Source organism: Lampetra planeri, chromosome 33, assembly GCF_965212315.1.
Source record: "Lampetra planeri chromosome 33, kcLamPlan1.2.h2, whole genome shotgun sequence".
NCBI lineage: Eukaryota > Metazoa > Chordata > Hyperoartia > Petromyzontiformes > Petromyzontidae > Lampetra > Lampetra planeri.
This window is the reverse complement of record NC_136139.1, coordinates 10747052-10764214: the sequence shown is the minus strand read 5'-3', so window position 1 is coordinate 10764214 and position 17163 is coordinate 10747052. Positions and strand designations below refer to the sequence as shown.

Genomic DNA, 17163 nt, shown 5'->3' with positions numbered 1-17163 from the left:
ACGCTCGTTGTGGCCGTTGTGGCTGAGATGGACTTCCTCCTCTCTCGCCCTCGCCATCCCCACCAAATGTAGCCGGAGGATTGTTACTCAATTGCGATCGTGCACATCATGACCCCCCCCCCCCAACACCCCCCCCCCCACCCAACTGGCAGACTGATGCCCACTTGCAGGCTGGGTGTCGGGTACACCTCGTGCCGCACAGGGACAGCTGCCAGTGAGGGTGCCCTTCGATTGTGTCGATATGAGATAGAACATGCACCAGCTCACTGTTGTTATTTTCACGCGGCCGACGTTGAACCCGTGTAACCCGCGATACCGGTGTCTCAAAGCACGCTCTTTCTTTCGCCCCAAAAATAACTCGTGGGTTGCGATTGCTCGGCCTTGACGATCGGCGTGCGGTCAGAGGAGCGATGCTCGCGGAGGGATGAGGCATGAGTAGAGTTGGGAGGGTGAGGAGTGGGAGGAGTGTGGGAGAATGTTGGGCGTTGTGTTTCGGGTTGGCACTGGGGGGGAGTAGAGGGAGTGTGGGGAGTGTGGTGGGACCAGGAATGGCCTCATCATGCTTGGTGGAATGGACGAAAAAATAATAATGGCGGCAAGCAGTATCTGCCCATTTATGGTGTATCTATGTGTCTCTCTTGTGTGTCTGTGTCCCTCTGCGTGCCTGTCTCTGCGTCTCTTTTACCCCCATCCGCAATTGTTCCAGCACAACTCCCCGCACACGATCAGTGACCCTCACGGAGTTGGGCCCTTGCCGGCCACTCGGATTGACCACCCGCCCCCATCCACCCCACGTGAGAAATCAAGAGACCAGGATAGAGGTCTCATTTTGCAAGGCTGACCCGGGTCATCGAAATAACAAAAGCGAAGCAGACGAAAAACAACCGCGTCCGTCACGCGATGCGTGGAAACTGCTGCACCAACATGAATCAACGTCGAATCAGAAACGCCCTGTAACGTAATTCGACTCGGGTAGATCATGTTTAGACTGATCATAGCACAATTGCACCATTAAGTTTCAGAAACATTGCACGGCCGTAGAAGCGACAATTGTGCTGGCATGCTAAACAAGCAAGGGCGCGCGTTAAATGCGCACGTCCTCTCTGTCCACATCTTGCTGCGCTGCGTTCAGAGGGTTTCAAGTTTAAATTTCGATCTAAAGCTTTCGTGACTGCAGGGATTCATCTTCTTGGTTATTTCGGTAAAGTCACGTAGAAGGGAAGTAAGCGTTGTGGCCGAAACGTCGTGAGAATTATTTTATTATGTTTTATTTTTATTATTTTATTACTTCCCTTCTACGTGACTTTACCGAAAGAACCAAGAAGGTTTCAAGTTTATTTCGTTTAGCCGTGTTAGAACGAAAAAGAAGCCACGCGATCGTCTGAGTTACAAGAGTGACCTTGCAATGTGGATATGGGATGACGGGCCCTGTGATTGATTGGGGGTCGTGGCCGTGGAGGGTTCGAGGGACGCTGGACCTCCTGATGGGTTAGGGCCCACGTGGGAGGGCCCGAGCAGGTTTGGTATGAATGGGATGGGTGAGAATGATGGTGATGGTTGGCATGGGTGAGATGAATGGTGCCAGCGGGATGGGTGATTTTTTTGTGCGATCGGTCGGATGTATGGCGATGGGTGGGATGAGTGAGATTGGGGAAAGGTGGGAGGGATGGGGGGGGGGGGTGATGCCCGGTCTGACGCCAGCGCCCTCACAAGAGGCCACACACAAGGTCCCCGGGAGAGAGAGAGGGAGGGAATTTGTGATAAAAATACAAATATACTGCACGGTGTGACGGCAGTAAAATCATAAAAATAACACGACTTGTGATGTGCTTATTATTATTATTTTTACTGCCACTACCTGCAGCCTCAATGCAACCTCGCAGTGATTATGCATTTGCTTCCTTTTGTAACCCAGGGGGAAAAAATGCGTTGTAGTGATGGGGGCGGTTAATTAACATGTGTAAATATCTTATTTCGCACCGTGCGTAGCCAACTGTGTTAATTAACGCCGTTCTGGGCTCCTCCTTCACGAACCCGCACTCGCCAGCATGGTGAAGTATGTTTCAAATGACCCCAAGACCCGCACGGTGTTTGGGGGTGGTGGGGCGGGTGGCCCTCATCCAGCAGTGGATTGACAAGCAGCCGAGCACACACACAGAGTCTCGCACCGAGCGCTGAACTTCAGCCGGAACAGTCCGGAGCGCTGATCAGGGAATGATTTTGTGCACGCCACCTCCGACCGCTCTGACAAGCGCGGCGCCGACTCCATGAGTTTCATCTTTTTTTTTTACATTTTAAAATTTTACGATGCTCTTTGTATGGAATTACAGGGATGTGGGATAATTACGGATAGGCGGTATCCTGTACGCTAGTGGTAGTGCCTTACGCTCGATAAATCCCTCCTAGCTGAGTGGCGTTGCGGAAAATACGGAGCGAGGAATCGGCGCCCCTGAGCGCTCGCCCCGAGCCGACCCTTCCTTTTCGGTTCCGGCGCCAAGCGTCGGAAGCGGGGCTACGAAGGTGTCGCTCGCTCAGTCGGTCGGTCCCCCGCTCGCGGTCGCGACAGCCGCAATCCCCGTGCGGCGCCATCTCCGGGCCTTGTGCGATTAACGCCGGACAGGACAGGGCTCGGGCGGGCGAGCGGGCGAGCGTGCGGGTGGTGGCCCCACTTTAATTTCCTCGCAGAGCCCGGACCGCCGACCTTGGTGCGCAAATCACTCGCCCCCCTGTTTATGCAGCTGCAGACGTGGGGGAGGGGGTTCGCCGCGTTCCATCCTGATGCGTGGGTGACCGGAACGCGCGCGCCGCCGCACACCGGCAATAGCGAATTCAATCGCGTGGGGAAGCGGTAACGCTTAGGGTGCCGGGGCTCGCGCTGATCAAAGCGCCCCCCCCCCCCCCCCCACGTTCGCTAATTGGCAAGGCGCCGGAGACAAATTGGCGGAGGGGATTTCGGGCTGACGCGCGCGCACGCACGGACGGTGATGCGTGAGCGATGGAGATGGGGTTTATTTTTTTTGGGGGGGGGGGGGAGGTCATGGGGTTCGTTTCCCTGAACCAAAACCGGGATGCCGGTGTCAGGCGCTGTTTCTTGTTGAGGCTTCCGGAGCGAGGGGTACCAAACCGTGCAATTCTCACTGCCCGTCTGCTAGGGGGGGGGGGGGGGGGGGCGGTGGGGACTTTTTTGCACCCCTTTTAGGGGCGCCGCGATGGCGAGATGTTAACTGCCTCGCCTGGTATACAGGAGGTCGTGGGTTCAATCTTGACCCTGACACCTGCATATTTTGGCTTTGCGTGTCTCTCTCTCCCTGTGGTCGTGTGGATTTTTCTCCGGGCCCTCTGGTTTCTCCCTCCACATTTAGAATCAACATGCGTTTGGAGTATTTGGCTGCAATACATATTCACGTGATAAGCTGCTACATTGAGCTTTAATTTGTGGCCGGGTCACTTCTGAAAAAGAGCTACATAGCTCAGTGGGCGTTACGTGGTAAAATATATTTTTTTATGGAAAATAGTTTTGACTCATGACACTTGAGCACCGGGTTTAACCCACGGTCACAAGCCACTGCCTGGATTCGAATCCAGGAACCAGCGGTGCCTGCTCAGCGCTCTGACCTTTGACCTCTGAGCCACTTGAGAGAAGAAGAAGGAGAGAGTGAAAAAAGCGGCAAGGAAATATTGAATCTTATTTACGCGAGTTTAATACATTTTATGCAAGTATAACAACAGGCATGCCGTGTTTAATCCCTCGGATAAATCGCACCCGGTAATACGTTCCTTACATACCGATCACAATCTGGCCCCAACACCCGCTTAAGTCATCCTAGAGGTGGCAAAACGGAGGCCCTCACTGCGCTTCTGAGATGCCGGGGGAAGGGTGGGGGCGAGAGGATAACGGCAGGGAGGGGAGGATGAGAGAAAGAGCACCAGGAGGAGGAGGAGGGGAGGAGATGAGTAGGAGGGGCAAGAACATGAGAGAGGAGACACAACAAAAGTTAAACGGCAAAACACACAAACTGTCCGTCTCAATTCCAATAATCCACCGGACCCTCTCGGCACGGCCGCCGCCGTTCCCAGGAACCGGAGCGGGGCCGCAGTTCCCATCGCCGCCCCCCCCCCTTGCGCAACAGGTGCGCCGTGGGGCGCGGAGCGCGTGAGGTCGGCCCCCCTCCACCCGCCCCATCCCGGCTGAACGCAGCAACGAACAGCGCGGCCGTGAAGTGCAGCAAGCCTCCCCACCCCACCCCACCCACCCCACCCACCCACCCACCCACCCCACCCCGGGCTGCGGCAGCCCGGGCTCTGGCCGCGCCGGGCGGCAGCTGCTCCCGTCCGTCGGTGCCCATCTCAGGAGCGGCTCGTGCGCCTCGAGCCGTCCGTCGGCACACGCTGCGGCAACTACGACGACGAGGAGGAGACAGGGAGGGTAGGACGGGGTGAGTGCCGGTGCGGCGGCCTCGCCTCCCTCTCTACCCGCGGGCGCTGCTCTCCGCCCGCGAGGTGCTTATGCGTCGGTGCTGCGCCGTCGCCCGTTGCGGAGCTACGCGGCTCTCCCGAGGCCGGCCGGGCGGCCGGGCGTGCGGGCCGCCTCCGCCCGCGTACGAGGCGAGGCGCCGCGTCGGAGTCGTCAGGTGTTGTCGAGACGCGGCTGGGGCTGGCGGGCAGCGCCGTCGCGGTGGCTCGGGTTTCACACGGATAACAACACAAATTTGTGTTTTATTGTTTGCTAACAACAAACGCCGGACGCCAAAGAGTGACCGAACGTGCAGAGCGTGTCACTGCGGTTTGTTTACTGGGTCCTCGGTTTGATTTTGTAAACACACTGGGTTTTTTTTTGGATCGTTACTCTGCACATTCCCAGCCTGCAATGTCCTGCAACTGACACCGACCCCGGCGGCCTTGGGCTGCGGTCGTCTTTGCAGCGGAGCCGCTAAGCCCAACGGGGCCTTTACCCGCTGATGTAGAGTCCGAGGTTTTATTGAGGTGACGTTCACACTTGGGATGTTGAGCCGGCACCGCTGGGTTCGAATCCAGGTTTCAGTCGCCCACCGTGATTGAACCGGACTCTCGCGTGTGTATTGAGTTAATCGCCTCAGCAACGTCACCAGTGACTTACATCGAGACCCATAGACTCACACAGAGACCCATAGATTCACGAAGATCCATAGACTCAAACGGAGTCTCAGAGATTCACACAGTGACACATAGACTTATGTGGTGACCCAGAGTCTCACACAGAGACCCAGAAACTCACCGAGACCCACATACTCACACAGAGACCCATAGACTCACATAGAGACCCATAGACTCACACAGAGACCCATAGACTTGCATAGAGACCCATAGACTCACATAGAGACCCATAGACTCGCATAGAGACCCATAGACTCACATAGAGACCCATACATTCACATAGAGACCCATAGACTCACACAGAGACCCATAAACTCACGTAGAGACCCACGGACTCACCTAGACTGAATAGGTATTAAACTGGGTTCTCAAGTGCAGAAAGTTGATAGTCTCAGCCCGGTTTTCAATAAATGCGGCTAAATTCCAGCTGCCGAGAATGTAAAAGAAGCACCTGTTTGACTGGCACGCGACAATGATGTCTCTGTAGCGGGGAAAGTGAAGCACTCCTCGTGTGTGGCATAGAAGAGGTCACTTGAAGGGATTTCGGATGTAGTTCTCTGATCGATCGTCTCATGGCATGACATGACACACAGTGTCAATAATTATTATTATTATTATCATAGGATCACAGCTGGAATAAAAACTTCGTAGAGGATCCCCAACAAGGCGCGCGTGGTTTTGCCGAGAGGCGTTTAGGTGGTGCTGGTGGGGAGGGGAGATTCATTTTTTAGTCATCGAATCTAAAATAGCTCGGCCCAATAATAACCGCGGGGGGCGAGGGCCGCGTGCGACTGCGGGGGCGCCGGCCTCGCCGCACGCGACCCGGGTCGAGGGATTCTTCCGGTCGCTGGGGTCCGGCTCACCATGCTGGTGCCACGGCTGGGGTCTGGCTCACCACGCTGGTGCCACGGCTGGGGTCTGGCTCACCACGCTGGTGCCACGGCTGGGGTCTGGCTCACCATGCTGGTGCCACGGCTGGGGTCTGGCTCACCACGCTGGTGCCACGGCTGGGGTCTGGCTCACCACGCTGGTGCCACGGCTGGGGTCTGGCTCACCACGCTGGTGCCACGGCTGGGGTCTGGCTCACCATGCTGGTGCCACGGCTGGGGTCTGGCTCACCACGCTGGTGCCACGGCTGGGGTCTGGCTCACCATGCTGGTGCCACGGCTGGGGTCTGGCTCACCACGCTGGTGCCACGGCTGGGGTCTGGCTCACCATGCTGGTGCCACGGGTGGGGTCTGGCTCACCACGCTGGTGCCACGGCAGCCCCGCTGGGAAGCGAAGCGGTTTATTTTTAGTCGCCTCGACACCGCGCACCGTTGAAAGCTTTTTTGTTGTTGTTGTTGTTGTTGTTTTTTAAAACGACGACGACGACAACAGCGATGATGACGACGGGAAATAACAGCAGCGCGGTCAATGCACTTTGGGTGCAAGGTGCCTGCGTGCGGAGCTTTGTGCGGGAGTCACGGCGGGGGGGGGAAGGGGGGGACATCCCGCGCCCCCCCCCCTCGCCCCCCCGAGACCTCGTGCCGCTCAACACCCTCGCTCACCGAACGCTGGGGGAACAAACCAACATACCCAGGCGCGGCTTTGGTATGTCGCAGGACCTGTTGTCACAGACGTCTTGAACTGACTCCCAAGTGCACATGCGTGTAGTGTGCGTGTACTGTGTGTGTACTGTGTGTGCGTGCTGTGTGTGTGCTGTGTGTGTACTGTGTGTGTGCTGTGTGTGTACTGTGCGTGTGTACTGGGTGTGTGTACTGTGTGTGTGCTGTGTGTGGGGAGTGGTGGTGTAGCGGTTATCGCGCTGCGCTACGAACCTGCCGACCCGAGTTCGATTCCCGCTCACGGCCAACACCAGTGACGATTATCTGAACCGTTCCTGGGCCTCCCCTAGGTCGGTTCAGTCTCAAATGAGTAGCTGGTGCGGTGTGTTAACATCGCCACTGGGGAGACAAAGGCGGCCGGGCGTGGTGTTAGCCACCCACCCCCTCGTGTGCCGTGCCGGCCTTCATAGGTACTCGCTTACAGCACTTGCCCCAACAGTCCGTTACGTCTGTTTCGTCTATACGGGGGATCTTTGTGTGTGTGTGTGTGTTGGGGTGGTGTAGCAGTCAGCGCCGAGAGCACGTTGCGACCTGAGTTCGATTCCCGCAGACGGCCACCGCCAACACCGGTGACGATTATCTGAACCGCTCCCGGGCCTCCCCTACGTCGACTCAGCCTCAAACGAGTGACTGCTGCGATGTGTAAACGTCGCCACTTAGAGAGACAAAGGCGGCCGGGCGTGGTTCTGGCCACCCACCCCCTTTTGGCCTTCACAGGCGATCGTGACCACCACTTTGCCCCCCAAGCAGTCTGCTGAGGCCACGCGGGTGAGCTTTGTGTGTGTGTGTGGGGGGTATAGCTTTGCGTGTGTGTGTGGGGGAGGGGGTATAGCTTTGCGTGTGTGTGTGGGGGGGTATAGCCTTGCGTGTGTGTGTGTGTGGGGGGGTATAGCTTTGCGTGTGTGTGGGGGGGGGTATAGCCTTGCATGTGTGGGGGGATTATCCTTGCTGCGCCTTGGCACGCGACTCTGCCACCACCGCGCGCGCGTCGCGTTGTGGTGCCGAGCGGGCGGGACGCGTTCCCAGAAGGAGATTGTGACCGTGTGAGCAGCAGCAGCAGCCGAACAGCAAGACAATGACGACCAACGTCCCCCCCCTCGTCGTTCGTAGCACACGGTGAAATACACAAACGCACCTCGAAACACGAGAGAGGAGAAAGGAGAGAGAGAGATCGAAGGGAGATGTCGCGTGGTCGTTGTTGATCTATGCGCTACGACGAAGGGCCATTGCCCGAAGGTCGCCGATCGTGACCGCCTCTCCTCTGGGGCGCCACCACGGGCGCTGTTGACGGATGCGCTGGGGTCGGGAGAGGCGCCGTCACGAGGGGTGACCGCTGCGCTCAGGAGAGGGGGTGATCGATGGCGGTCGAGAGCTTCCACGTGTAAAGCCCCACCGCCAACGAAGTCACTTGTTAAATAAGAGTAGGTATTACCCTCTCTGGCAATCAAAGCAGGCGGTGAGATGTTCAAACACCAAACGGGCACCTCTTGCAAGGCATCAAGTCTGCAGTAACCACACGGACTTGTGTTCGATGCACAGTCAGTGACATGTTTTTAATCGCCAGAAAGGGTAAACCCTGTTATTGTTTTTTCCACACTTTGATACTGGAAAAAAAGGACCCATAATATGAAGTCCGTTGTTATTGTTGAGTTGTTTGCAGTCCGAGCTTTACATCTGATGTCTGGTTGAAATAGATATAGATATATAAAACATATCTAATTATTTTATATCTAATTCTGTTCAACCGCGATACCAAAAGAGACGGAGAGAGTGTCAGGTAAGACAACGCGTAGTGATGATGTTCATGTCACAGCGGCCCGGGAACCGCCAAACGTACGAGAGAGAGAGAGAGCACACGTGTCGTGGCTCTACCCTTATATATGTGAACATAAGACTAATAATTTAGTGTCAATAAAGATTACCAGAACTGCACGCGACAAGATGCGGACGCGGGAGGGACGGGTTCGACACCTGTGCGTCTCGCTCACCTGTGCGCCCTCGCTCGGGCAATTTGCGATGCACTCCTCGGGACTCCTGCCCAGGGCACTGCCCCAGCACGTCGGAGAGACAGGGGGAAGAAGCGATTGTCTCAGAACTCAAGAGGCCACGCTATTGTCTCACAACTCAAGTCACCACGCTATTGTCTCAGAGTGGACTTTGCAAGGTGGGTAGGAGATGACGGGCCCTGTGATTGATTGGGGGTGATGTCAGGGTCGGATTAAGGTTCTTGTAGGTCCGAGGCGCTTCTGTTTCATAGGACTTCAGTGATAACTTTACAACAATTGATAATGCTGCTGCTACCGCACGTCACTACCGCCACTGTTACTCCGCTTGTTTCGCACGCGATAACTTCGCCCAGCCGCTGAAAAGATGTCATTACTGCTGACACGCTCATCATATTAGTTAGCCCGTGCCCTAATTCTATGGGAGCGTACTGTGTTCCGCAGATAAGCAGATTTAATTTTTAATTATTGAGAGGAAAAAACGTAAGTCTACGTATATTGTAGGAAGATATCGTGGTAAAAAGAAAATTGTCTTACATACAAACAAAAAAATATAGTCATTTTTTTTCGTAGGCCCTTCCGTTTTCGGAGGCCCGAGGCATAGTGCCTGCTGTGCCTATTGGGTAATACGGCCCCTAGGTGGTGGCCGTGGAGAGTTAGAGGGATGCTGGGCCCCTTGCTGGGTTGGGGCCCAACTCGGTACGCCCGAGCGAGCATGGTTGGCTACGTACGGTGCGAAAGAAAGGGCAACTTACGTACGGTACTTACATACATGCCCCCGGGTGCGCTTGTAGGTAAATAGAGAGAGATAAGCAGACGATCCGTCTCCAACCACATTTGCGACATCCAGTGTCTCATCAGCTGTGTCTGGGTGGGCTTGAATTAGGCGCTGCTGACACTTGCCAGGTGTTGGCAGGTAAGGTGCCCAGAAGGCTGTGTGGCCGATGGGTTTAGTAAGAAATAATTAGTTTGAACGTGCGTGGAAACTGTATATATATCTAGATGCATTAAACACGGTTGCTGAGCAGAGGGCCCAAAGGCCGACAACATCAAGCGGCCAGCAACATACAGCACTATCACAGATGCAGTCTACAAGAGTGTGACCCATTTTGATTATTTTATTGTTATTATTTTTTAGAAATATAACTATTTTTTCACTTTATCTACGTGACTTCACCGAAAGACCCAAATAATATGAATTTCTGCAGTCACGAAAGCTTTAAGTAAAAAAAAATAAAGTTCAATCGTAGTTTCCTGCGGACCGTCAATCCTCAGCATCGTTTTAAGAGCCGCTCGTGCATTAATAGCGATGGCGTTATGTGGCACAACTCGTAACTGTCACGGTTCAACGGAACCACTTCCCACGGGTCTTGGGGACCACAAGTGACCCAGGAGCCATCGGGTTAGGAACCCACGGGTTAAGCCGGGTGGCGGTGGTGGCGGTGGTGGTGGCTGCGCTGCACGTGACTGCCTGTAATCCAACACTGTGGCAGCAGCAGCAGCGAGGGTTGGTATATTGTCGCACAGATTCGGTGGGTGTCAAGGAGGAACTGTACCCTGGCCCGCAAGGAGAGAGTGGTCCAGAAAAGTGCGGAATAATATAATCTGTCCCTTCTGTATGGGATCGAGTGTTGCTCCCTCGCACGCGCAACTTTGATCTGAATGCTCTGGTTTCCTTCCACGCGTATAAAAAATGATCATCGGTTGCAAAGATCTGAATATATATATGGAGGGCTGCAGGGTTTTGACAATTGACGCCGCTGCCTTCTAGCTCATCTGTAGTTCCTCAGCGATCGTGAGATGCACATTTTTACGGACGGCGCGATATAGAAAAGTGAACATCATCAGCAAACATCACAACCACTGCGTTAAATAATTCACATTCGGGAAGAAAATGAACTGCAATGGGTACACGGTCGTGTCATTGGAAACCGTGAATTTGATCTGAAATGGCGTTCTCGACGGTATTTTTAGACATCGGGGAAAAGTCTACTGTGAACACTGTGTCGTGGGGTCTGCAGGAGCACGCGGAATCCATCTCAGGGGGAGAACGGCGGAGGGGGAGTAAGTGATACCTAAGGATCAATCAATTGGCACTGGGGTGGCGAATCTGTTTTAATTGGTCTCTAAGGGAACATCCGGTCACTATTTTTCGAAACTTGGAACCTGACCAAGTCTCAGTGCCCCTGCCTACGGTGCCCTACAATTTTGCACCGTTTCCCTCTGAAAAAACGAGCTTCGTTGGCTTCAGCGGGGCTCTTCCAGTGCAGATCGATCGGCTGTGGGTGCGATTCGCGTTGGCGTGGAGCATGTTTAAGAAACGAGCGAGTGACTTATTCCAAGATGAGAGCAGTACCAGCAAGGGGTCTTTGTGGGGGCAGGGGGGTGAGGAGCGTCGCTGTCAAGTCGACGATCGTCATCCTCACGAGGCTGCGGCGCAGTTTCCCGGTACGAATGTGCGCGGTGACACCGGCGTGGGCGACCGGCAGATGTTTGCGGTATCTTGCCTCCAGCCACGCGTGCTGTTGCTCGCCACGCTCAGGAATGCGTGGGGGCACTCAGGCTTGTACGCAAATTAACAGTTGGAACAACGCGTCGATTAATGCGGCGGTGGTGGTGGTGGCCGTGGTGGTGGCCGTGGTGGTGGCCGTAGTGGTGGCCGTGGTGGTGGTGGCCGTGGTGGTGGTGGTGGCCGTGGTGGTGGTGGCCGTGGTGGCCGTGGTGGTGGTGGTGGCCGTGGTGGTGGCCGTGGTGGTGGTGGCCGTGGTGGCCGCGGTGGCTGCCTGGAAATCCATCACCGTGGAGGCAGCAGCGAGGGTTGGTGGATCACCGCGCGAACGTCGCGAAAATCCCCTCCCCGCGGGCGTCAGGGTAGTGCCCGTACCCTGGCGTGCAAAGAGGTGGTGCAGCAAAAGTGTGTAACGCCACGTGCTTCCGTAAGTGTGAGATCGAGCGTTTCCCCCTTGCACGCGTGGGTTTTTCTCCGGGCGATCCGGGTTTTTTTGATCCCCGCCGCATGCAAGCACTCGTCATCCATTGGCAATGAAACACCTTCCAACACAGAGGAGCGCAGAGCTCGGGCCAATTTGTTGGTGGCGCCGTCTCCTCGCCGCCCGGGCTGCTGCCTTTCTCGCTCGTCTGTGCTTCCTCCTCCTCGTACTTCTGAGTCGTCCCCTGCCCCCCCCCCCCTCTCTTCTAGAGCGAGCGAACAGCGTGCGGCGGTGAGTTACAAAAATAAATTGTTATTTTTATTGTTAGTATGCTTCGATAACTAACGATTCTTCTGCTCTTGGATCTGCGACCTTGAAGTGGCAGATCCAAGGAGGCTCGGTGGTGGGAGCCGTTCTCCCCACCACCGCCCTCACCCCCTTGAGACCTCGACAACTTGGTCTTGTATGATATTTACCCGAGAAAATACAGTGAATATTTATTTTTAATTTATTTTAATCTTGGGAACCTATTGAAAAAGTTTCGTGACCGCCCCCCACCACCCCACCCCGCCATGGGGAAGTGTGTAGTTCCGCCCATGTCGTCACCTCGCAGAATGTCTGAATCGATGCGGTTGGTTCCAGTCTGGTCTTGCGCGTGCCTGCAAATGTGGTTCAGGAGCTCCGGTAGGGCAACACCGACGTCTCGCTGCTGCCCACAACGAGGGGGCTTCAGCAGAGAACAGACAGACAGAGAGAGAGAGGTCGTGCCGTCTCGCCGTTACTCCTCGTCCGATTAGCACCGTCGTCGACGTAGTTCAACGTTCGCACGGACTCCGGCGGGTTTACGTTAAGGCCCATCAACGATGTGCATAAGATTCCCTTGGCTGTTGTGTGCAAAGAAAAAGGGGGGGGGTGAGGGGCTCACGCCAAACTTAGCAGCCTCTAGAGGGGCTTTTGTTAGCGCCACACACGGAAGCTGTGGAACGCCTCGCCACTTGAAATGGCCCCATCTCTTTAAACTGAGCCTTCCCTCAGTAGTTTGGTCGGTTGCCCCGGTTCTGTTTTTGTTTCCTACTTTGCATGTATTGCTCATTGGGATCCTAGGACGAAATGCGCATTATACATTTGAAATTTTATTAATGACTATTATTATCATTCAACATCAGCGGGGAGAGAGAGAGAGGGGGGGGGCAGAGAGGGCGGTAGAGAGAGAGGGAAGGGGGTAAGGAGAGCAGAACGTGAAGTCTTTTGTGAAATCTTTCATTTAAAAAGGGAGGAGGGGGGGGTTACATAAAGCAAAGCCTTTAAAAAACCGAAATGATGAACGAAGCAAAGTGCCGACTACACCGAGCATCTTCTTGTTTCCTCTGATTGTTAAAGAGACAAATGCACGATATGGTGATGCTGCTGCATTGCAGTGCTGGACAGCCGCAGCTAACAACAACACTCAACACGTTGGTCATTCACACCGTGTGTGTGTGTGGCTTTGAAGGGGAAACAATAATAGGCAACGTTTCGGACAACGGCCCTTCTTCATAACAAATAAAACAGCGCTATGAAAAAGGGGCCATTACACGTATTTATTTTTACTTTAAAGCCCACACGGTGCTATTGACGAACGCGTTGAGTGGTTGTCGTTGCTGTGAAGACAGATCACACTCATTTGAACGCGATCGCGACCCTGATCGTGACAATCCCTCAACTCGACCGCTGTTGTCACATTATTATGAGACTTGCGGACGCACCCTGAATATGGCAGCAGTGCCCTTTGCGTAACTAGGATCCTTTCCGGGGGGGGGGGGGTTATTTGACCATACTTCACCACTCTGTTGTAGCCTCGGTTGGTGAAGCCGGGCAGCGTAAGACATACGCGGGAGCATAGGAGTACCGTACAACAATATTTTTTACTGCGCGCGAATCCGTTTCTTAGAGCACGCAGCCTGTATATCAACGCCACGACCCCCACACCCACTGCGAGCGGGTTGGGGGGGGGGTATTGCTATAATCCAGCAGTGGATTAGTGACTGTACGTTTGCACGTGCAACCATGTGGGGGTCGTGTTGCTGAGGTTGCTTGACGGGGAAAGGGGACCCCCCCCCTCTCAATCAGCCACCCCCCCCCCACACCCTGTTAGCTGCCGTGGAGAGAACACGAGGGCACGTCGACATTTAAACTGAAGCTGACGACGGGCGAGGCAACTCGTCCATATTTATGGATATTTGTTCTCCTCGAGCATCAAATTTAGAACCCGAATGCGCACTTCTCCCCCGTGACAAGTGGTCTTGCTCGGGAGGGGGGGTGTGTGCGAAATGTGTTTTCCTGTTGGCAAATAAATAAATGGGCCCTCTCTCTCGAAGCCACAGGGCGCTGTGCAGACTCGTCTCGGCCGTTGCCCCATCGTCGACGGGGCCCGTTGCGCAGCCACCAGTGCCACTCGCTCATCTGCGTTGGCCTCTGCCCATCGGCCACTGTTGCAGATGAAGGCCTCTCCGGCATGGGAGTCGTTTGGCCATACCTTTCTTCCCCACGCCGGCGGTGAAGTATGGTCACACGGCGGGGGGTGCGGTGGAGGTCTCGGACCAGATCGGATATCACTCGTCACTGCTGCCGATGGGTCAGCCGTGCTGTCGTCTGGGTTCGTAGAGCAGTGCGCTAACCGCTGCCCCACCGCTCCACCCGGCAATACTGTAAGGTTACGTGATTATCGTCATCATTTCTCCATGGTCCATCCACTGCTGGATGAAGTCGTCACCGACCCAAGCCGTAGCCATCTCTCACAATCCTGCGATGCACCAATCCGCTCACAGCGCCTGCGCATGGAATTGATTCCACCGCTCCATCTCCGCGGTGGGCGTGCCCTCTAGGACGCATTCCATTCCTCGGCTCCCACTCCGTTCTGACCGTCAATTACGTGACCGATATATATATAAAGAATGTATATATGTTGAATTTCTTTCCCACCGTACATAGCCAACCATGCGAATTGGAAGTGCCGGGAAGGACAACAAACTAAACACCAAAAGCAGTTCTAAAGGAATTAGTTTTCAATCTAGATTTCAAAGCGCATAGCTCCAGTGGTTTCCAAATTTCGTAAGAACATTGCAGACGGTCGCAGAAGCGCATCTGAAAGCGCGTGATGCAGTGGCCGTATTTACTCGACGGCGAGCCAAGAGCCGCTGCGAGGATGAGTTAGGGTGATGGTTTATGCTCTTTGATGAGATCAGCAAGATAGTGTGGTTCATTTGTGGTAAAATAATACTGCACGTATATACGAATGGGCGCCACAGTGGTGAGATGTTAACTACCTCGACTGGTATAGTGGAGGCCGTGGGTTCGATCCCGACCCTGGCGCAGGATGTACATTTGGAGTTTGCGTATTCTTTCCCGTGGCCGCGTGGATTTTTCTCTGGGTCCTCCGGTTTTCCCCCCACATTTAGAAACACGCGTTTAGAGTATTTGGCTGCAATACATTTCCACGTGATAAGCCACTTTGTTGAGCTATCATTTGTGGCCGGGTCAATTCTGAAAAAGAGCTAAATAGATCAGTGGGCCTTACCTAGTAAAATAAAATAGTTATAGTTTATAGAATATATATTTTCACACACAAAAAATAGATATTTTCAACGCAAAATCACGCGCACTTCAAATCGTCTGACAAAAACGCCCGCGATTAAAGAACCGCATCAATCGCCGCACAATTAGACGAACAACACCTGAGTTTGTTTGTAGCCTCGGAGAACGCGCGCGGCGTGGCACGGCTGTGACGAAGCAAGAGAGGTGGAACGGTCCGCGTGGTGGTGTCGGTGGAGTCTGGTGGTGGTGGCGGCGCAGGCGTGGGGAGCGGTGGCGCAGCGGTTAGCGCGCTGCGATACCAACACCGGCGACCCGAGTTCGATTCCCGCTAACGGCCACCAACACCAGCGACGATTATCTGAACTGGTCCTGGGCCTCCCCTAGGTCGACTCAGCCTCAAATGAGCAGCTGGTGCGGTGTCGAGTCAACATCGCCACTGGGGAGACAAAGGCGGCCGGGCGTGGTGCTGGCCACCCAGCCCCTCGTGTGCCGTTCCGGCCTTCATAGGTGCTACTCGCTGACAGCACTTGCCCCGACAGTCGGTTAAGGCTACACGGGGGATCTTTGTCTTTGGTGTGGTGGTGGTGCTGGTGGGTGGGGTCTCTTCTCTGCCCGAGGTGACGGCTGGGAGCTCCCCCCCACCCCTCTCAACGAGGGGGCCGCCACGACTCTTTCTGTGGCCCGGAGCGAGGTTTCGCAAGCGTTTCCCAGCCCTAGCCGGCGGGGGTGGGGGTTAGGGGGGGAGGAGAATTAAGGGGAGGGGGAGTTAGGGGGAGAGGGGGGGGTCAGGGGGAGGGAGGGGGCTAAGGGGAGGGGGGATAGGGGGAGAAAGGAGTTAGCGGGAAGGGGGGGGGGTTAGGGGGAGCGGGGGTGGGGGGGGTTAGGGCGAGTGGGGGGGGGGGGTTAGGGCGAGTGGGGGGGGGGGGTTAGGGCGAGTGGGGGGGTTAGAGGGAGGGGGGATTAGGGGGTGTAAGGGGGGTTAGGGGGAGCGGGGGGGTTAGGGCGAGTGGGGGGGTTAGAGGGAGGGGGGATTAGGGGGTGTAAGGGGGGTTAGTGGAGCGGGTTTCGGGGTGGGGGGGGGGAACAGTTCCACGTTTTGATGTTCGCGGCTCTGCCGGGGGTGACGCCTCTTCTCGCAGTCGTCCTGTGACTACAAAGCCGCCTCCCTCACACAACCCCAGAGCCCCCCCCCCTAGCTTATCACACCCCCCCTCAGCACCCCTCTCTTACCAACCACCCACCCACCCAGCCACAACACCCATCACCTCCTCCTCCTGCTGCTCCTCTCGCCCGCCGCTGTCTTCACGCCGCTCGACGCCGAGTTGGAGGAGGTGGAATTGAGAAGTCGCCTGGCGGCCAGGCGCAGGTTCCACCCCGCGCGCTCGTCCGTTCTCGCCTGCTGCTGCCGCGCCTGCCATGGACGAGTTGGGGTGCAACGCGAACGGGTGAGGCGGGCAGATGGGGTGGTGAGAGAGGGGAGATGGGATGGTGAGAGGGGAGTTGAGAGTGAGAGGAGAGCTGAGAGTGAGAGTGGAGCTGGGAAGGAGAGGGGCAGCTGGGTGGTTAAGAGCGCTGGGAGTGAGAGGGGAGCTGGTCGGAGAGGGCATCACCACCTCAGGTCCCGCACGTGCTGCCTGTGTGGTTGGACTCGTCACGTGGCTTGAGTGTATCCACTGCTGCATGAAGGTCTCCAGTATCGGGTTTGCCGGTCCTGACGGTTGCTCGACCATACTCCACCGAGGGCCACTTTAGCCATCGCTCGCCACTGATGTTCGCCGCTGGCTGGGCTCACGGCGAACGGGGCCACCGCTCCGCCTAAAACACCGGCGGCGACGTGAACCAAGTGCGTGGCGCGGCTAGCGCGAGGTCGTTGCGTGGCGAGATAAAAGGAGTTCGCGTCTCAGAAGTAGGCAGCGT

The 17163-nt window shown here is 55.7% G+C and overlaps 1 protein-coding gene across 5 annotated transcripts in view; it reads left to right on the top strand.

The window, feature by feature from the left end:
* Positions 1-17163, top strand: part of LOC144729783 (ras guanyl-releasing protein 3-like) — a 95011-nt gene that overhangs the window by 25761 nt on the left and 52087 nt on the right. For 3 of the 5 annotated variants that reach the window (XM_078610274.1, XM_078610277.1, XM_078610273.1), the window contains exon 1: positions 16456-16691. The exons of 1 other annotated variant lie outside the window; for it this stretch is intronic. In XM_078610274.1, coding sequence (XP_078466400.1) covers positions 16663-16691 — 29 coding nt within the window. In that variant the 5' untranslated portion in view covers positions 16456-16662. Of the gene's footprint in view, positions 1-16455; positions 16692-17163 lie in introns of those variants that run through there. One more of the 5 variants, XM_078610278.1, reaches the window with a different exon arrangement.